At 36.4% G+C, this 22,086-nt stretch overlaps 1 protein-coding gene and 1 long non-coding RNA gene across 2 annotated transcripts; one reads left to right on the forward strand and one right to left on the reverse strand.

The window, feature by feature from the left end:
- Positions 1 to 8,715: 8,715 nt before the first annotated feature.
- On the forward strand, positions 8,716 to 11,182 carry LOC107566026 (leukotriene B4 receptor 1-like). The gene is made up of 4 exons (XM_016251391.1): positions 8,716 to 9,276; positions 10,368 to 10,568; positions 10,775 to 10,818; positions 10,939 to 11,182. Exons 1-4 carry the CDS (start codon positions 8,716 to 8,718, stop codon positions 11,180 to 11,182), a joined length of 1,050 nt encoding a protein of 349 aa, XP_016106877.1.
- Positions 11,183 to 13,129: 1,947 nt separating this feature from the next.
- On the reverse strand, positions 13,130 to 13,487 carry LOC107566039 (uncharacterized). Its single transcript, XR_001606453.1, has 3 exons — positions 13,455 to 13,487; positions 13,314 to 13,354; positions 13,130 to 13,212 (listed from the first exon to the last, which is right to left on the reverse strand). It is a non-coding gene; the product is annotated as an uncharacterized lncRNA (long non-coding RNA).
- Between the last annotated feature and the right edge of the window lie 8,599 nt (positions 13,488 to 22,086).

Genomic DNA, 22,086 nt, shown 5'->3' on the forward strand with positions numbered 1-22,086 from the left:
GCATTTATTTATTTATTTATTTAAAAAAAAATGTATTATTTACATTTGCTTTAATTTATTTGACCCTTTTAATTTATTTTATTCTATATGTTGAATTTGACTTGTTCAAGCATGTTGTGTTAACTCTGTTGTGTAAAAGTGCTATGCAGCCTGAAATAGTGCAAATAAATTTGTTCTGTTTGCAGAAACTAGATGCACAAGTGAATTGCATTACTTTTGTCTACTAAGCAAGTCAAAAAAAAGAAAGAATTGTACAGGCTACTTAAGGAAGAACCTGGGCCACATGTAAAGCAACCAACTAAAGTGTGTTGCATTTTTCGTGACATTTAGAGGTGGGTTAATCTAAAATCGATTATGTCATAATACTAGACCTAGTGTAGTGTAGAAGTTTTGGGGGAAGTTGTGGCCTAATGGTTAGAGAGTCTGACTCGTAACCCAAAGGTTGTGGGTTTGAGTCTCGTACCGGCAGGGATTGTAGGTGGGGGGGAGTGAATGTACAGCGCTCTCTCCCACCTTCAATACCACGACTGAGGTGCCCTTGAGCAAGGCACCGAACCCCCAACTGCTCCCCGGGCGCCGCAGCATAAATGGCTGCCCACTGCTCCGGGTGTGTGTTCACGGTGTGTGTGTGTGTGCACTTTGGATGGGATAAATGCAGAGCACTAATTCCTATGTGGTCACCATACTTGGCCACATGTCACGTCACTTTCACTTAATATTACATTTATCTAGAAAATTCATGCAAAAGTTTGCATCCATCAAATTGTTCCAGAAGTGTCTAATAATCGGGGGTTACTAAAGTGAGCTCATCTCAACATGGCAGCTCCCATTACAAGCCTTATGTAGAGTTAAACTGCTTTTTATAGGCCAGTGTGCACATTCAGTATGAATGAACATTCATATGAAACAATAGATACTTGGTGTTTCTTTATGTTGATTTTTGACAAACATTCAGTGTAATTTTAATTCATTTTGGACAATACTCAAATTACAGATACTTAAAAAAATTAATTTAAGTACTGTAACGGAGAAAAGAAAAATACTTCCAACATTGTGTCCAGCATTGGTTGGTTGTAAGTAACAAGCATTCCCTTGATGCATAAATTACAATGACAAAAATCAGAATGACGAACACAAAAACAATCGGTAATACAATTGACTTCCTGTTGTTCTCTTTTTCCTCTGGTATATCTGTGAAATGAAACAGCAATAAAGATTGTAACATTAATTTGATCAGTCAGTACCAACTTCATTGTGAATTTTATATTGTAGTCAAAATTGTACACACCTTTGACAAAAAGTTCAATGTGCTTCTCATTTTGAAATGGCCCTGTGATGATACAGGTGTACTTCCCCGCGTTCATTTTTTACACATTGAACGATTTCCGGTTGCTTTGCCACAGTAAATCACTGTCAGTGTTTATCTGACTAGCGGGCAGTCGTTTACAAGACGAAACTCCTCGACCCCTAATGGAAAGTGTTAATGCAAATCCTAAAAACGGTAGCACTTTATTTGGCCTTCCGGAAGTAGATGCAATTAGGAATCATTGGTTAAGATTTATTTACAACAGAACAGCACAACCCAGATGTTCAAATTTAACGCATTTTATGGACGACAGTTTTTTGAACCTAGAAGAGTACAAGGCTGGCTGTGCACAAAGGCTATTTCTAAAAAAAAAAAAAAATCGGTCAGTTCCGACTTTGCTATGACAATCTGGCGCTTCTGAATCAGCGACTGTAAGTATGTTTTGTTATTAGTTTAAGTATTTGCTATTGACTGTTCAAATGCGGAGTTTTGCGCAGCGCAGAGTAATGCGTTGTGTGTGTGTGTGTGAGGTGAACAGGGTCACATCACAGGAGAGTGAACTGCCTGTCAGAAATCATAGCACGTCAACTGTCTTAACTGCGGCTTGTGTACTGCATCATCACTGTGTCTGTCACGCGACTCTGTTGCCCTTTCGGGCTTGAACTGATGGTAAAACTAACGACATTATTAACTGTCTTGATATTTACTTTGAAAGCTGATGCTCGGGATTATGGTAAGGGGCGTTACATTTCCGACACGTGCTTGTGGTGTTCGGCCAATCACAATGCACTGGGTCAGCTGGCCAATCAGAGCAGACTGCGCTTGTCAGAAGGAGGGGCTTTGTTGAAAACGAAGCGTTTGAGAGAGGCGGGGCATAGAGGATCTACAATAATGTACAGTTTTTGAAAAAGAATGTGTTTTTTGAACATTAAAGCATGTCAACATATTCTGTTACACCAAATACACAAAATAATGATCTTTAAAATAGCATCATATGACCCCTTTAAGTGTACCCATAAAGCAGTATTAAAAGTACGATTGCAACTGGTCTCGAGTCAGTTTTATCATTTAAGGTGATAAAAGTTGTAACTTTCGATTAAGTTTTTAAACATATACTGTTGCATTGTTGGTATACACAAAAAATAATATGCATTATTTATATATTGCAGTTACCAATGCAGATACCGTGCAGAGTTTTGAACGCCTCTTAAACTGAATGTTTTGCAGAGTGAGTGATTAATTTGATTTTGACGTTTCCAGTCACTATAGACAGCGAGATTTGGCTGTGGAAAGGTCTACCCACCATGAATGTTTCTAGGAGGCGTTTTACTTGGTATCTACCTGTATCAGGACGTGAAACTCATTCTGCTGGTGAATAAATATCAGATGGATAAGTCTGTCTGTATCGTGTAGCTGCTCATTTGAATAAACCGCAGCTCAGCTCAGAGGAAACAGACGGCTCTCGTTCACATTGAACGATTTCCGGTTGCTTTGCCACAGTAAATCACTGTCAGTGTTTATCTGACTAGCGGTCAGTCGTTTACAAGACGAAACGCCTCGACCCCTAATGGAAAGTGTTAATGCAAATCCAAAAAAACGGTATTTAGTGGACTTCTGCTACTTTGTGGAAAGGCAAGTTTCATCAAGGCTAGATTTTAATGAAGAGAGACAGAAAGAGAGAGAAGTGTGTAAGGCTCAGTTCCTGTGGTAATATACAATGGAAACTGCACATGATACATTCGGCACAACTTAATGTCCATTGCTTTTTCCACATACAGCCTTTGTGTTAGCAGACCAATATTAACCTTAAGCTTCGGGCAATATTTCACACAGTTTTTGTACTGTAACTTAGACTGGTTAAAACACAATTAGTAAAGCAATGACACCAACATTACTTACTGTATAGATGTTAATGATAATCGTACTGTTAAAGGAATAGTTTACCCAAAAAATGAAAAAAAAAAACAACTCTAATGCCATCCAAAATATAGATGAGTTTGTTTGTTCATCAGAACAGATTTGGAGAAATGTATCTTTGCATCACTTGCTCACCAGTGGATCCTCTGCAGTGAATGGGTGCCGTCAGAATGAGAGTCCAAACAGCTGATAAAAACAACACAATAATCCACAAGTAATCCACACCACTCCAGTCCATCAGTTAATGTCTTGTGAAACAAAAACTGCATGTTTGACATCAAGACGTTTTTAACTTCAGAATGTTTGTTTTCCTACTATGGAAGTCAATGGCAACCACCAACTGTTTGATTACCAGCAATCTTCAAAATATCTTCTTTTATGTTCAACATAAGAAAGCAACTCATACAGGGTTGGAACGACATGAGGGTGAGTAAATGATGACAGAATTTTCATTTTTGGGTGAACTATCCCTTTAAAATTGAAACACTTTAATGATGGATTTGATTATTACAAACACAGCTTTTCGCTTTAAACGATGTTAATTGATCGATTGGATTCATGTATTTATCAGCTGTTTGGACTCTCATTCTCACGGCACCCATTCACTGCAGAGGATCCATTGGTGAGCAAGAGATGTAATTATACATTTCTCTCAATCTGTTTCCATGAAGAAACAAACTCATCTACATCTTGAATGGCCATTTGAATTTTTGGGTGAACTGTTCCTTTAAAAACATCTGTCAGGTATGGTTTGTGAGCGTGACTTCCTTTCAGTGGTCGGTAGAAAACTGCCCTCTTCTGAGTTTCAAAGCTCTGAATTACAGTTCCATCTTAAAGCCTTTTTGAAACCAACCAGATTTCTTCATCTCGATGTATTTTAAATGCGGAAATGACACAAAGATCATCCAGCATCTCATATGTAAGTATTTTATCGAGTAACTGAATTTATTGTTGAACAATACTATGCTTCTTAAGAATCCTATTTTTGTTCTATGTGTTTTATATTATTTTTTTTATCTTGCAGGTCTACTAGTATGGTGTCAAGCTGTAGAAACATTACCAGAACTAACAAATTTGGGACAAAATGTGTCCATAAACTGTGATCTTGAAGAAAAAGAGATTTATTGGATGCTACTGAAACTACCAAATCGTCCAGTTATGATATTGCGGTTATTCTCAACTTCACCAACTCCTTTTTACTATGATGCAAGTTTCAGACCCAAATATTCTGTGCACCCTAAACATCATCTATTTATAAAAAATGTCACTCTTGATGAGTTAGGCATTTATTACTGCATGACCACAGAGGCACCTCCAAAATTCAGCAATGGCACAAGACTTCACATCATTGGTGAGTGAGCATTCAGTGATCAGGCCATGTGAATATTCAGTGCTTTGAATGTAGGGCTGTTTTTTACAGAACCAATGAAACTACCTGAGTGCCAGAATCACACTGTGGTGGAGTATATTGAGCAGAATCATACGGTGTTGAATTTCACTGACCAAATTCAGAGACCTTGGATGATTATTGTTATCCTATCTGGTCTGATGCATGGTGTTCTGGTCTTTGTGGTCATTGGTAAGTTATGTTATTTAATATAATTTAAATTAATTTAATCTATCTGTAAAATATGACAATGATTCTCTTCTCTTACAGGTATATGTTGCTACTCTGGAGAAAAAATAAAAAGACAAGAAGAAGATTTAGAGGGGACTCAGTTTATGCCTCTGGAACTACTTCAAGAGCCAAAGGCAATGGTAAATTATGCAATAACCATATCTTATTTATTACTTTTAAGATTACTTTTACTCTTTATCATAAACCAGATAGAGATGCATAACATACATTTGTATATGCTATTGCTCTTTCAGTATACTGAGGTGATCTTTTCCTTGACGTGTGAAGAGTTTGAAAAAAAAAATTCTCCTGCAGCCCAAATCATAAAAAGAAAAGCTTGTTCCTGACCTTATACCAGCAGGTTGCTTATACTTTTGTTTTAAATATAAAATTTCATAACATATGTTTACTTGCTTAATGAATAAAAATAGACATCACAAACTTTTCTCTCTTTTATAATTACCAATGCAATCATCTACCTACTAGATGATGGCTAGCCAAATGCTTCTTTGTAGATCAAACGTAGGCAGTGTGGTTGGCCTTGGGCTTTCCACACATGGTCACCTGATCACCAGTGAACTGCAAAGCCAGGTGGTTTAACCTTTAACAGTATGAAGCTTTTTTGTTTTGTAGATATATACAGAGGCGGACAAAGTACTCAACTCCATTACTTAAGTGAAAGTACAGATACTGCTGGTCAAATATGACTCCATTACAAGTAAAAGTTGTAAAGACAGATTTTTACTTAAGTAAAAGTACAGAAGTACTTGCTTTTAAAAGTACTTAAGTACCAAAAGTAAATTTCCTTTTTTATGTCAATGCAAATGTTGTATTGTTGTAAGTAGTAGTACTTGCAATACTTCTGAAGCAACTTAGAATACATTACACCTGCTGAATACACTGACTAGCTTGTAGTATATTTGGAATAGCAGTGTGGTTGGCCTTGGGCTTTCCACACATGGTCACCTGATCACCAGTGAACTGCAAAGCCAGGTGGTTTAACCTTTAACAGTATGAAGCTTTTTTGTTTTGTAGATATATACAGAGGCGGACAAAGTACTCAACTCCATTACTTGAGTGAAAGTACAGATACTGCTGGTCAAATATTACTCCATTACAAGTAAAAGTTGTAAAGACAGATTTTTACTTAAATAAAAGTACAGAAGTACTTGCTTTTAAAAGTACTTAAGTACCAAAAGTAAATTTCCTTTTTTATGTCAATGCAAATGTTGTATTGTTGTAAGTAGTAGTACTTGCAATACTTCTGAAGCAACTTAGAATACATTACACCTGCTGAATACACTGACTAGCTTGTAGTATATTTGGAATAAAGAGCTTTTAGAATGTTAAAAACCTATGGGGGAAAAAATAAATAAATTAACACCCCTACCCACCCCCACAACATCAGAATGGTAGTGATCTCACACAGCTCTGACATCTCCATGTGGCCATTCATCTACGTTTGAACGGAGTGGACAGTAAAATCCTGTAAATACAGAGTGATAAGGAAGAAAAAAAATCAAACCTGCTTTAAAACCCAGCAACACAACTGTAGCTGTATAACTTTACAACAGCAACACTGCTTTAACAAAAAAAGCAAAACAGCAAGACTTATTTGACATCAAAACAAAAATTTTAAATGCTGTCTAATCGCTCTCGTGGTACTTTGATGTCACACACAGAACGGTCTGCAGTGCTGCTTCAGTCAAACACCTTCTGTGTTTTATTAGGAGACGCACAACAGTTCTTCTGTGGCTTTATAGGTAATATTTTCACTTACACAATTAAGCAAAATCAGACAATATTGTGTCTAATATATACCACCATATTAACTTCTTATTATTGAACTGTTGTAAATAAATATCACATTTGTAACTGGTCAGTGTTCAAAAAATGCTGGGAAATCTCTTCGTGTAGCCCTACAAGAGTGATTACTGATAAACCGTCTGAAAAAAAGAAAGTAAAAAAAAAAATCACCTACTGACTTTCAAAGCTGCTACACAGTAACGACTTTCTACTTCGAGGACTTTGATAGAAATGTAGTGGAGTGAAAAGTACAGTATTTGTCTTTCAAATGTAGTGAAGTTAAAGTCATAAGTTCCCAGAAAAAAAATTATACTCAAGCAAAGTACAGATACTCAAAAAGTGTACTTAAGTACAATACTCAAGTAAATGTACTTAGTTACTGTCTGCCTCTGGATATATAGATAGTGATATATAGATATAAACAGTATGTATAGATGTAGAAATTTAAACAATCATGTAGAAACAACAATAATCACTTTATCAAATTGTTAAAACCCCACTGACTGCACTGCCATTCTTTTTCCATTTGAGGTTAGGAAAATCATGTCATGGCGATATGTCTAAAGCAGATGGGAACCACCTGTCTAGACAAAGATGAGACCATATGAGTCATTATTTCTCAAGTGACCAACTCAGTGGAACTGATGGTTTAAGTACTGAGCTTAACTTAACACTTTACTTTGATTATTTTAAAGTGGACCAGTGGTTTTGTGATGTGAGTTGGTTGTTCTCATAACACATGATTTCCTCAAGTGTGTACTTTGTACCTGTATTCATAAACTCATGTGTAACAAGTATACACACTGTAATTCTAAAGTAAATAGTTCTTGAACTCGAATGCCCTAAAGTTACTTGCTCTGCCTTTTTTGTTTTGTACACCTATCATTTGAAATCAATGAATGTCACCTGGTAGCTCACAACCAGTTGCACTCTGAAGCTAAGCAGGGTTGAGCCAGATCGGTATCTGGGTGAGAGATCTACCTGGCAAAATCAATGTTGCTGGTGTAGTTGATAGTAAGGTGCTCACATTGATGGCGGCATGGTTAATACTATCCCAGTATGCTCCTGTCCTAATGGTGAATTTATGGTGGTCTGTATGTTTGTGTGAAATTCCCTAGACATTAGGTTGTTGTTTTGTGACTTTAGATTTCAGAAGGGTCTACTTACGCCAGGTCCTCACAGACGTGGTCATCACAGAGGACTAGTTCTGCTGAGTTTAGCTCCAACCCCAATCAAACATACATGAACTAACAAGGTCTTCAGCATCACATGAAAATTACAGGCAGGTTGGAACATATCCAAGACATTGTTCTTTGGGAGAGATCCTGACTCTCTGCATCCTCAAAGAAAATGCTTGTCACTGGGGCAATACCCTATGACTGGGGCAATACCCCAAGCCTATGGCTTTGGTGTTGCTAGCACCATGCTCTACTGTTTGAATGAACTACTAATATGCACCCTTTAGGAGTAGAAAAGGTACAAAAGGTGTTCCTGTGAGGGTACTACCCCAGTGACAAGCTTGTGTAGCTCTCAAGGTTAAATTTTTCTAAAAAAAATTCAGACAGTGTGTGGTTGTAAAAATCCCATGGTGAGTAGATGTTTGACTTTGGTGTCCTGGCCAAATTGACCTTTGGTTTCAGTGGAAGTATCCACACAAATGCTATAAAAAAGTAAGGAAGCTATTATCTCACTCCTTTCCTTTCCTCTGTTTCTTTTTTCATATCCCTCATCTGATATAGATGTGTTTAAGTCACTTGTGAGCAACATGTTAGTGGCCCTTCGACAGATGGCTGGCATTGAATTTGTTTGCTATGACGGACATGTCTAGTCGAACAGGAAACAAGTTGAGATAACGATCACATTATGCAGTCTCCAGTCTGCACTTTGGTAAAATATCATTTTGGTAATTCATCTGGAAGGCTATCAATGTATACCTGTACTAATGCACAATAAATAGTTCTGTGTTTATTGATGTTTCTGCTGGTGCCATTTTGGAGTCGAGAGTTTCTCAGACTGAGGGTTGTTCTCTAAGAAGGAACCGCTCTACTCTTGCACTCCATCTCATACCATGTCAGTCCACTTTCTCACCAATACCACCAACTCTGGGACAAACAATATCACAGCTGTGACAAGTAGTGCTGGATCGATTTCAGGGGCTCTGATCCTCTGCCTTTTTCTACCCGTTGGTGTCTCTGGAAACCTCTTGATCATTTGGAGCATCCTGGCTCGAACCCGCCAACGTTCCATCACAACCCTCCTGATCCTAAACCTCGCCTTTGCGGATGGATTCTTGATGCTTTTGATGCCTTTTTTCATTGTTTATTTGTTAAAACGCAACTGGATTTTTACCCTGCCACTGTGCAAGATTCTGCTGTACCTCTGCAGTGCCAACATGTACGCTTCAATATTTTTGATAACGCTAATGAGTTTGCACAGGATGGTGGCTGTAGTGTGGTGGAAACATGCTGGTGTCCTGACAGACCGGAGGGCGATTATTCGGGTGTTGGTGGGACTGTGGATTTTTGCTCTCGGCATATCAGTACCTAACTCTGTTTTCTGGACCACTTTCAGGAGTGAGCTAGAACCAACATTTTTAATGTGTGATTGTAAACATCCACAGCCACGAGATGTAAGTTATGTTTGCCAGATAAACATTTACAAATCAATAATATTTAGTAACAATTAAAAAGAATAATAACTCAATGTATGCATGCTACTAACTTAACTAGTATGTTTATACCACAGTAGCTCAGACGTTTACTGTTGCTTTTCCAATAACTAGCTATTTTTTAGTAGTGCTGCTGTATGTCAAAATGCTATATTGCTGTTTTAAGCATTTTTACAACTGAATTTCACATGTAGCCTCACAACTGAGCTTTCTGATGCAATGGTCCTATTTTAGCTTCTGTGTTTCAGAGTGGAAGTTGTCATAGAAGGGTATAGACACAAGGGTAAACTGTCTTTTGCTAGTCCAAAGACAAAAATCATTGTTAATGACAAAATGTTAATGTCTGCTCCAGCAATAGACACACATTGGCCTAATATAGTAGAAATCTGGTGGAAGCAAGGGCATTGTGGTTTATCTATCTATAATGCATTCCACTTCAATAAACTTGTGTGAAAAGGGTCCGTGATCAAACACAATCTATAAGAATGTCTCGCTCTTTCAGTTATTACTATGCAAATAATCCATTAGTAATCGGATTGATGGGTCAGTCGGACTAAAAAAGGCTTCATGCAAAAACACCTCAATCTGAATGAAATTTCAATTGGATTGAAAAGGTTGGTGTAGACCTAAAATCAACAGGAAAACATTTGAGCAACTTGTCAGTTGACAATACGAAATATTTACTAAATATTAACTGAAGGCTCATCTGGGATTTATATGTCAGCTTTCTTTTTATATATCAAGGCAAAAACTCACGGTAGCTCTCCAGTTCTGAACGTGTTGACTGGGCACTATGCACGTGCTGAAGTTTCATGTAATGCACATAAATATGTGAATTGGGCTGTATGCTTTAAGGTTCATAAAAATAGAACGTTCAGAAACTGAAATCAGATTGGATTCATTCTGATTGGCAAAAATGAGGGCATGTTAACATACCTACGGAGAAGTCTAAATCAATCATTTTATTAATCTGAAAATTATCTCAAAATTAACTTACATATGAGATGAAATGATGTTTATTAATTATTTGCAGGCTCTTCACTCTGTTTTAGGTGATACTGCAGCACTGTTTGGAAATTGTGCTGGGTTTCTTGATGCCGTATGGGCTGATCATTAGCAGTTACATGTGTATCCTGCGCAGAATTCGCAAGACACGATTTCGTAGGCACATCCGAAGTGAGAAACTCATCCTGGTGATCGTCATCACCTTCGGCTTGACCTGGCTTCCTTTCCACATCATGAATATGGTGGAGGTGTGTGTGCAACTCAAATGAAACAGAAGATAGTGGGTGATCATGAAATTAATCTTTTCTGGTTGAAATATATCTTTTGGTTCTGGTTTTTTATTTTTATTTTTTTATTTTACAAATTATAAATGTGTCTTTATGGGTATTCACCATAGATCCCTTAAAATGGGATTATCATGTCTAAGAGTGTTGATTATGACTTTCCTGCACAGATTGCTGGGACTTTTCTCCCAGAAGATTCCCATGCAAAAGCCAGGTGAACTTTGCTCAACACACACTGAGATAAATAATATTCTGAGTTCTTTCATTGTGTGAATGAAGTAAATAATTTAGTATCTACAAAAGTTAAGCGACTAATTTATCCTCTTCCTCACAGACTAGATGAAATCTGGTTATCATTCCGAGGCTTCAGCTCCATTATCACCTTCATCAGCAGCTGCATAAACCCTGTTCTCTACACTTTTGCTGGAAAGTCATATATTAAACGTGAAGGACTGGCCTTCATGGCGCGGCTCTTTGAGGGCTCAAGGATCGAGTCCATGAGAAAGAATCGGCAGAATCAGAAAAATCTGGATCAAGAGAAGAAAGAAGAGGTTGATCATCTAAAAGACAGAATCTGATTTCACTACTTGCTTTTATGCAGATTTGAACATTCGAGAAATGGGAAGGGACATGTTGGGCTTGTTTTTGGGTCTTGGCATTTTTCTTTATACATTTGTATAGGTTAGACTGAATGATGCTGTTACTGGCAAACAAAAGGACATTTACAGAACCACTTTCTTTAAGATAAATTTCATTTTGTTTGATAATTTGTTGTATAATGCAAAGAAATGTTTAAGTTTGGCTCAAGTGTCCAAATATTTTTTGGGGGTCACTGTAAATCTCAAAGAGTTGGTTTAGGTTTTGTCCAGTAGAGGGCGCCACACAACAGAGCCTATACAAACGGTGAGCGTGATTTCACCAAGTACAACATGTTCCTGGATCAACATCCTTGTTGATCCTGGAACAACATTCCAATTAACCAATCAGAATCGAGGGATAACTTTTCAGGAAATAGCTATTTTAGGCTTACGATCAAGGTTAGGTGCTTCTACACCCTTGTTAATCAGCAATCATTTCCCACTGATTTTAGGAATAAATTATGGGATGGTTAGGTTTAGGGGTAGGGATTGGGTTTAGTCTATATTTTTGGACAGTAATGTTGATCCAGGATCAACAAAAGATGTTGATCCTGGAACACGTCTTACTTGGCAAAATCACAGTGACCTATACAAACAAGTCAGAAAGAGGCTATTAGAGCAGTAGAAATGGTTGTAATAGTTATGACAGAAATGTCAAAATTCATTAGTTTTGTTTATTGTTCTAGTTTTGAGCACAAACCTTACTATATTTTGTTGTTTATGCTGGGAACTATTTGCTAATGACTTCAAATAGTATACATTCTGAAAACAGGACTTAATATATTTGCTTCTTTGTTAAATTGATCTTGTTTTAGGGATGTTTAGACACTTTTGCAAACATGACAGGAGAAAAAAAAAGGTGCTCGTGGTGCAAACTGTATGTTTGACATACAAGTTGGCTAAGAGCACATCTGCGACTTTCCCTGAGGATTTTGTACGTAGAGGTGAATGTGATTTTGCCAAGTAGGACATGTACCTAGATCAACATCCTTGTTGGTCCTGGAACAACATCCCTATCAATCAATCAGATTTCAAGGTTGGGTTTAGGGTTAGGCATGAGTTAAGGACTTTTGATCAACTTATCCTTTTCCTCTGATTTTAGGGCTAGGTTCTCGTTTAAGTTGTTATGGTTGGTGTGGTATTCAGGTTAAGACTGTTTCTTTGACTGAAATGTTTGTTTGTTTTCCTAAAGGCTGATAACGAAGTTGTATTTTAAACCATTCCCTGTGAAACTTTGTCTAAGATTTTAGAATGGAAGTTCACGATTTGTTAATAAAATAAATGAAGGCACCTGAAGAGACTTCACATTTTATTCTACAATAAAAAGTGATGTGATGTTTGTGCACATTTTTATATGTTTTGTTTGTGCACAGACATAATTCAAATGATATGCTATCAGGAATTAATGGATAACATTTGATAAATAATGTGTGGTTATAATTTACATAAACATGAAACAATACATACAGAATACAAAATACATTTAATATTGGCAAACACTTGTGACCAAAGAACACGTGTGATACAGAATTAAGGCAGGAACATACTGTCAGGCTCATTTGGCCTTTAGCTACAACAGAAGCATGTTTTTTATCTTTCAGTCTCATTCTGTTACAAAATAAGAACAATGCAATTCATTCAGCAAGAATGTAACAGCATCAAAAGAAACGACCAAAGAAAGATGTAACAATTCAGCTAGTAGACGATAATCAGAAATGTTACAGAAAGTGAAAAGTAACTTTTGGACCTGTTTGTCATTTATATCACTGTTGCTGTTGAGAAGTTTCCTCTCTTATACACCTTTGCGTGGGTCCTGTCCCAATTCTGAATCTTTACCCTTGATTATACTATATACAATATCATCATTATTGAGTCTCCAATGCACATCACTGTCTTGAAGTTTATGATAATCTTTGGAAGAACACGGAAGGACAACAGAACTGCCAATAACAGCCTGCCTCTACTGTGACCTGCAGACACAGTGAAATCACACTTTAATTGTAAACACAGTCTGACATTTATACATGCAGCATTAATTTAAATCTCAAATGCAGTTTGTTTAGGTACTCACCTTTGTTTATCAGCACAAAAATTACACAGATGAAGCAGCAACTGCAGAAACAAGTGGTAAAATGCAGTAGATTATGATACTAGTAATGTCAACATGAGTTTGATTCACATGTAACATAAATGAGGTAAAATGTTCTCCCACCTTCTCAATATGTTTATTAATAAAGCGAAATGCTCTTAAAAAATTTTTTTTCAGGATCACACACTTTGTCACTGGATAACACTTGTCTATACATTTATTTTATGTTGGATATTAATGTTTCTATGCTTGAGATTTTATGTTTATTTGTTAATGGAGGGTTTGAGGCTTGCAGGTGGTAATCACAGGAATGGAGTCAAGAAAGAGGAAACAATTAGGTGAACAATGAGGACAGCAGACTTCTAGTGTTTTTGTGTGAGCTTGAAACAATTCTTGATGGAGGGATAATTGAAAACAGGTGTAAGTGATCAGCACATAGAGTATTGTGTGTTATGCTGGTGAAGGAGAACAGACGGAAACCGTGACAGTAGCCGAGGACCCAAGGTGACACTGCTGGTCTGAAGGGCCAAGGTGGAGCCAATGACTTGCAGAACCCAGCCGGAGCCTGGGGCTTGAAAGACAAAAGTCGAGCCGCAGCCAGCAAGGACAATAATGGAGTCAGAGGGAAGGCCGAGCCTGGTGGGGCTGAAGGGGCGGAGGGCTGAGACGCAGCCAGAGGCCTGGAAGCCAGGGTGATGCCTAAGGCATCAAGGCAGAGCTGGAGGGATGAGGGAGCCCAATGGAGCCTGAGGGATTAAGAATTATGGTGGACCTGAGGGTGTGAGGAGCCAAGGCTGAGCTGATGGGTCGACAGGATGACGTTGAGTCATGGGCATGAGGCCTGGGGTGGAGCTAGCGAATCTAAGCACCTAGGCCGAGCTGAGGACCGGTAAGTCCAAGGTGGATCCTGGGAGCTGGATGGACTGCAAGGAGGAGGGGAGCAGAAGGTGATTAGCCTAGGAACTCGACGGAACCAGCAAGGACAGAGGAGTCTGGAGGCTGGATGAAACCAGTGGGGTGAAGGAGCTTTAAATGCCCAAAATAAGGCAACTTAAGACAGCCTGCCTGGCTCAGATGACGAAAACTTGGAACAGTGTCTGTGGCCAAGAAAAGGAAGCTTAGGGACTGGATGGAACCAAGTGGGCGGCAGGCTCTGGCTACATCTTTGGCATGGGCTCTGGGTCTGTGGCAGGTGTGGGATTTGATATAGGAGGAGTAAGAAGGTCAGTGCTGGACGAAGATGGTTTTGGAATAGGAGCAGGTGTGGCAATGACTACTGAAGGTGACGATGGCTCTAAGAAGATTGAGCTGGCAGTATGCTCCTCCACCACACCCAAGGTGTATGATGATCCACATTCTCACAGGGTTTTATAAATACATTCCAACAGTGGCCGATGACCCTTATTCATAAGCAGCATCTGGCAGAGGATGTCAGAAGTATTTGAGAGATTTGACATTCAAGCGTGACTTGTGATACAGTTCCAAAAACTCCTCCACATACTCCTCCAACGAGCAGACATTTTGTAGCAGACAGTCCTTGGGAGTTGAAAGTGAAAACCCCACTGAGTTGATTGTTGAGGTCCGCTATTCTGTCACAGACACAGGGCAGAACAGAAGGTGAGCTCAAATGCTGGGTTTATTTGACAGGTAAGTGCAAAAGTGAAGATAAACAGGTGAATCAATGAAGTTCAAAGGAATGGTGGATGACAAATACAAATAAGGTGGTGATTGTGAGGGAGCCGTAGGTGACAACATGGAGGCAGTGTAGATCCAAATGCGGGAAGTTTATTAACACTCAGCAAAATAATCCAAAACACTAGGTAGTATCGCAGTCGTAAAGACAGGCGTGTATCAAACAATCGGGAAATCAGTCAAACAAGGCAGAAGCAGTAATCCAAAAGGCAGTGGCTCCCTCTGGTGGTCGGATGGATGGCCACCAGCCCCATTTGTTACAGTGATCACAGGAATGGAGTCAACACAGAGGGAACGAAGAGGAGAACAATGAGGTTAACCATTAATGAACACACAGGAGGATCCATTGGCAACCAGTGTTGGGGAAAGTTACTTTTAAAAGTAATGCATTATAATATTGCGTTACTCCCTAAAAAAGTAACTAATTACGTTATTTAGTTACTTTTTTATGGAAAGTAATGTGTTATAATATTTTGCGTTACTTTTTAAATATGAGCTTGGCTTGAATGTTTTTAATATAAGAAGTTCTATTTAAAGCAAATATAAAAGTCCTTTCACACCAAAAATTTATTGCTATTATAACAAACCTGCCAATATATATTAATGTGTGTGTGTATTATTATTATTATTATTAAGTAAATGTAACCATACACCATTTAACAACTAAATTAACACATATATCCAGTAATTACCCTTAATGATATATTGAATGTTGTATCATCATCCTGTACATGCTAAACTCATCTGTAAATACAACATTTAGCAGTAAATGTTCATAAGGGGAGCGTCTTCACTCATCTTATCCTACTGATAAAATATTAATAACTTAAACTCAATGTAAGACTAGACAAATCAAATTAATATCAAATAAAACTAACTGCATATGCTCTGATACACAACAGATGGTAATACAAAATGCTAATACTAACTGTTAATGACTCAATCAAAAAATAATAACTGCAGCTATTTGACTGTAGATAAACCTGTTAAGTGTGAATTATTGAAATATTAATAATGTGTTAATGATGATTAAATTATTTCTTTCTTAATTCTATTATAAATAAAGCATTTGACTACCAGACACAGATACAAACAACAAACTAGGCTACATCAGGCCTTCAGTTATACCGGAGAACACGTGTTCATTCAAAATTCATGAAACATACCTGATAATCATGGTGCCCAATAATATTTATATGTGTTATATATATTTCACATAAATATGTCAGAAATGAATATTAAATTCTACTTAAAAAACAAAGTATCGTCAACGCTTTCATGACATGCTGTCCTCGGATTGCTTCCGACGGAAGTGACTTCAACAGCAACCACGTGAATGCTCAGACATGTTTTACGCTTTATCAAAAGGTTGCTTCTTTTTACATTCTGAAGTCTGCATTGTTATACAAGGACTTTTGGACCCATACAAGTCAGGGAATGAGCACCACCTGCTGGCCGGACGAAAACTAGCTCCAAATGCAGGCTAGTTTTTCACAACGGCCTACCAGCCATCAGAATGTACTAGCACCTTAAAATAACAAAAATAACCAAAAGAAATGCATAATTTAAAAAGAAAAATGTATTTGTGTAAATGATGTCTTTTGAACAGGTAACTGTCTTCCACTATTGTTTTGACTCATTGAAATATAAATAATAATGTTATAAATAATGTTAAATAATATTAAAATGTAAACAAACAGATAAATAACATTACAAGAAATGTTTTCAAACAAGAAAAAGTTTATCTCCAGGTTGGTTTTAAACGCTTTTAAATCTCTGAAGTCCAGTGTGGGCCTAAGAGTTGTATTTATGGGCTCTGTCATTTTGCCTTTTTTGCTTAGAAACGTTTCTCTTAAGTTGCAAAACTTGTGTAATCTAACCAAATTAGTTACAAATGACTTTTTAAAGCATGTATTTTGTAATCTGTAGTGAAATACATTTTAAGAGTAACATTCCCAACCCTTCATTTTGGTTCATGTCTGTTTAACTGCAGCTGAAATGCTTAGTATTTTTCTCATTGCTCTTTCAGTACACCGAGGGAGACTTTTCTAGCCTCCTGTTTTACGCTTTATCAAAAGGTTGCTTCTTTTTACATTCTGAAGTCTGCATTGTTATACAAGGACTTTTGGACCCATACAAGTCAGGGAATGAGCACCACCTGCTGGCCGGACGAAAACTAGCTCCAAATGCAGGCTAGTTTTTCACAACGGCCTACCAGCCATCAGAATGTACTAGCACCTTAAAATAACAAAAATAACCAAAAGAAATGCATAATTTAAAAAGAAAAATGTATTTGTGTAAATAATGTCTTTTGAACAGGTAACTGTCTTCCACTATTGTTTTGACTCATTGAAATATAAATAATAATGTTATAAATAATGTTAAATAATATTAAAATGTAAACAAACATATAAATAACATTACAAGAAATGTTTTCAAACAAGAAAAAGTTTATCTCCAGGTTGATTTTAAACGCTTTTAAGTCTCTGAAGTCCAGTGTGGGCCTAAGAGCTGTATTTATGGGCTCTGTCATTTTGCCTTTTTTGCTTAGAAACGTTTCTCTTAAGTTGCAAAACTTGTGTAATCTAACCAAATTAGTTACAAATGACTTTTTAAAGCATGTATTTTGTAATCTGTAGTGAAATACATTTTAAGAGTAACATTCCCAACCCTTCATTTTGGTTCATGTCGGTTTAACTGCAGCTGAAATGCTTAGTATTTTTCTCATTGCTCTTTCAGTACACCGAGGGAGACTTTTCTAGCCTCTATCAAACCAAGAGAATGTCAATGTGCAATATGATCACCTGGTCACTTTATATATAATCTGAAGAACCTTCTTTCACCACAAAGAACCTTTTGTGAAACAGAAAGGTTCTTCAGATGTTAAAGGTTCTTTATGGAACCATTTAGACAAAAAGGTTCTTCTATGGCATCGTGAAGCACCTTTATTTTTAAGAGTGTATGTCTTTCCATATATATCGTTACAGTTAAAAAATATTGAATCTGAATATTGAAATATTGAATCTTGAAGTTTCATTAGTTTTTGCTGCTGAAAAAACAGAATGGATGGAAAAACATGTATATGATGCTGATCTGCAGTCGACACAAGTTATGTATCAGCTTCAAGACGCAAAACCTTTACAAGGTAAATATGTGAAACTATTTAAAATCGTTAATGAAATTCATTACTATAATTTTTTATAATTATTTAGCAATACTGAAGGTTTTACTTCTATAAGTACAACAAACTATGGTAGGTTTAACTGCAGCTGAAATGCTAATGGTTTTCCTCATTGCTCTTTCAGTACGCCGCGGCGGTGGACTTTACTATAACAAATAGTCATCAAGTCAACAGCATCTGTGCGTGAAAATATAACATGTTCTTAAATATGATGTGAATTTTCCTGAAGATTTATTCTGCAACATCAAGAGTATTTGGGAGAACTGGGGCTAGTTGTCACACTTCTCCAGTAAAAAAATATTATTTAGAACACTTCTGTGTAGACATCAAATGTGAAGTCTTTCATACAAAAAACTATAAATCTAAATATTGAATATTTTAATAAAATGTAATATTTCCACAATTACTGGCCAGGGAAAAGATGCAGTATAGGAGTTTACACAGATACGCATTAAGCTTAATTGTCAGATTCATTGATGAAAATCGCTTTAGTTATCAAGTATGATGTAATGTTTTTGATCTGGTTCATTTGCATTCAGCCTTTAAAATGTTTTTGCATGTAACAATAAATTAACTGAAAAGAGGTCAAAGGCCACACAACTTTATAATAGTAAATTGTAAGAATAGTGGCTAATTAATACTATTATATTATATTTTGAATTAAAAAGGGAAAGTTTCTTATGAGGCAAATAATTTTTTTTGTAACCAAGAATTTTCCCATGCATGACATTTTACAAAAATACTTGCTTTGTTACCTATTTCAGAAATGACAACATATTTTTGTTTTATATAATTTTGTATTCAGCAAAATGTTTTTATAGTATTCAGCCCTAGCACAAAAAAGGTATTGTTTTCATTATTTTTGAGCTTGTATTCTAATAAACAGACACCAAAATTTTAAATAACAATTAAATTGAGCAATTCTAGATTCAAATTTCGATACCACAGCAAAAATGCCTAGCCTAACAAATATAAAGTTCAAACATTATTAAAGACAAGTGAACAGTAAGTAAAAAAAAATATATATATATATATATATATATACAGTATATACAAATTACTAGCAATGGCACAAATTAAATAAATAGAACAAAGATACAAATTAAACAATGCTTTAATTTTTCAAACTAAAACCAGAAATATGTTCCACTGTTTGCTCACAAACAGCGTCTGTCACCTTTGTCTAGAGTGGAGGTTTTCTAAAACCTTTATACGTTATTGTAACTCAGTTCTCATACCTCAAATGGAAACCGCAACATTGCAGTATAAACACTGTCGTACTTCATGACATGATGCTTGTTGTTTGTGCATCTAGATATACATATTTCATATCAGACTATTAGACAACATGTAAAGCAACTTTGTACTTGATACTGAAGTTTGTATTTCTGTGAATGTGCAACAGCTATAATGGACTGTTTAAAATAACTTTTACATGTTATATGTTACATTTTCTTTCATTTATAATTCTGGAATTTTTTTTAAACTCATTGCAGATTTTTAGACTAAAGGTGAGAAACAAGGAAACCCAAATTATGTTCAATACAAAACATTCATTTAAACAATTCAGCCTCTGAATATTCCTGTCTGCTGTTTTCTTTTGCATATTCAAAGCTGATCTTTACTGAGTCAAGTTTTTGAATAAAACCCTGTGTCTGTCAGTCTTGGGTCTGGTCTCTTGTCTCTGTATGTTCTTGTTCAGTGAAAAATCAAAAAGTGGTTTCACGGGAATTATTTAATCATATGGTTTACTTAGATTCAAAGTGCTGCTCAGAAATATTTCACATTTTCTGACTGAATACGATCTATACTGTGATGAAGCAAACAGGGAGGCGTATGCAGGGGTTTATATATCGAGATCCCAAATATGATTGTGCATTTTTGGGTCACAACAGCTTTAAAACCATGGGCAGTTGCATTCATTATTTGTCAAGCAGATATTAAACATTAAACGTTTCAAGTATACAACAATACTATGTACTGTATATTATGGTGATACAAATATGCTATGTTTATGTTGTTGTTAAATTGATCCTAAAGTTTTCACTGTAATTACCAAACAACACATCTCTCTGTGGTAATTAAGAGCACTGTAATAATGCACATTTCATCCTGGGCACAGCAGACAGTACTTTTTCTCTCAGTCTCCTTATCTTGCCCTGTATATCTTCCCTTCCCAAAGCTCAGCTTTGATTGATGCAGTCTTTTCATTTTCATCTGCATCAGTGAAAAAAATACTGTTGTCCTGCCTAACAAATATTTCAGCTGATATTTATACATAGCTCTATGTTTATGACTCATTTTCCTAGACTTTTAATTTACTGAAGGCTACCAGGAAAGCTAGGCAACTAAATAATTATATTAATTCACAAAATGTGCACATTCATTTCTAAATGTATGCTAAACATGCTTAAAAACGGCCCCATCAATGTTTGTCTTGTCATATTGTCAATTAGGCCTACAAATTACATGAAACATGTATTTCAGTTCAGAATGGCGAAATTAGACAACAGTTTATTAATTTGCATCCCTGATTATTCATGTCGTTTAATGTATATTAAAGCACAGTAAAGCCTGCCTACTTTGATTTGATTGGTCATCGTTCACGATCATGTTTTATCTTGCCGTTATGCAATATCCCTTTAGCAAAAAATACAGGGGAAATCACATATTAGCATTTTATTTTTAAGTTTGCTATAAAATCATTGTATTTGTATTTAATACTCTCTTTTTACTTTAAAATAAAATAGTATTATCACACTTTGTTTATTATTTTATATAAAAATAATAATAATAATAAAGTGCAATAACATTATCACTATTATTAATTTATTTTCTTTATAGTTATATGTGATGGGAACCTGGCTGAAAAACGTATGTGCACCCCTGAGTATAAGCACTAAAAAGGCTGAGCCAACTTGTTGGTCTAGCTAGTCTTTTCAGATGGTTTTGATGGGTGTACCTTTAAACATCTACTCTTTCACATTATGATAATGTTAATATTTCACATATAATTCACCCAAGAAATGCCTTCTGTGCACAAGCTGAACTTTTATTGTATTGTATTATAGCATTTTGTACTTGTCTTCAGGCTGGTTCTTAACCACATTGATTCAGTTTGCAGAGGTGGAACCCGGTGGCATTATATGATGTTTTTTTATTTACTGTGGCGTTGCTGTGGTGAAACTCAGCACAGGATGCTGAAGGTGGAAGAGGATGCTTTAATCACTCCCCCCACCTACATAACCTCCTCGTACTGAGAACTGAATAAATCTCTAACCATTTAGGCCTCAACTGCAGGACTGCAGAAACCTGCATTGATCTTTTTTGACATATTGTTATGTATTGCATAGGCTATTATGGCATTTTGTAACGTGTTTTTGTAGCATATGGACAAGATGCATTTGATGAATAATCTTTCTCTCTTTTTTTCCCCTTTTTTATTGTTTTGTGACTTGATTCTGTAATATTCAAGCTGTTTGAATATAGATTTATAATGTGAGTTATATATGTTATGCAGTTCTTGCATATAGGCTCTAGGGGGCAGTGGGTGAACAAATAAGTAAAGTTGATATGTTAATGCAGAAGTGGGATAAAAAGAAGTGCTGTTCACAATCAAGCAGATAAGACTTGGTTGTCTTGCCATTATCCGATGTGCTTCATTTACTAGTAATGAGAGGTGCTTGATAGGTAAACTCTCAACACCAGAAGAGCCAAATCAAGTGTTCATGATATTCAGGTGCCAAAATACGACTGGGACCCTAGTCCAAATGTGCACACCATTTAAAACTTATATTATGTTTACAGGTCATGTGACCTGCAGAGACACTGAAATTACAGATGTGTAAACACACAATCTAAACATTTTTAACATTCATTAGA

This window comes from Sinocyclocheilus grahami, unplaced genomic scaffold (genome assembly GCF_001515645.1).
Source record: "Sinocyclocheilus grahami isolate Dianchi unplaced genomic scaffold, SAMN03320097.WGS_v1.1 scaffold1042.1, whole genome shotgun sequence".
Classification (NCBI taxonomy): Eukaryota; Metazoa; Chordata; class Actinopteri; order Cypriniformes; family Cyprinidae; genus Sinocyclocheilus; species Sinocyclocheilus grahami.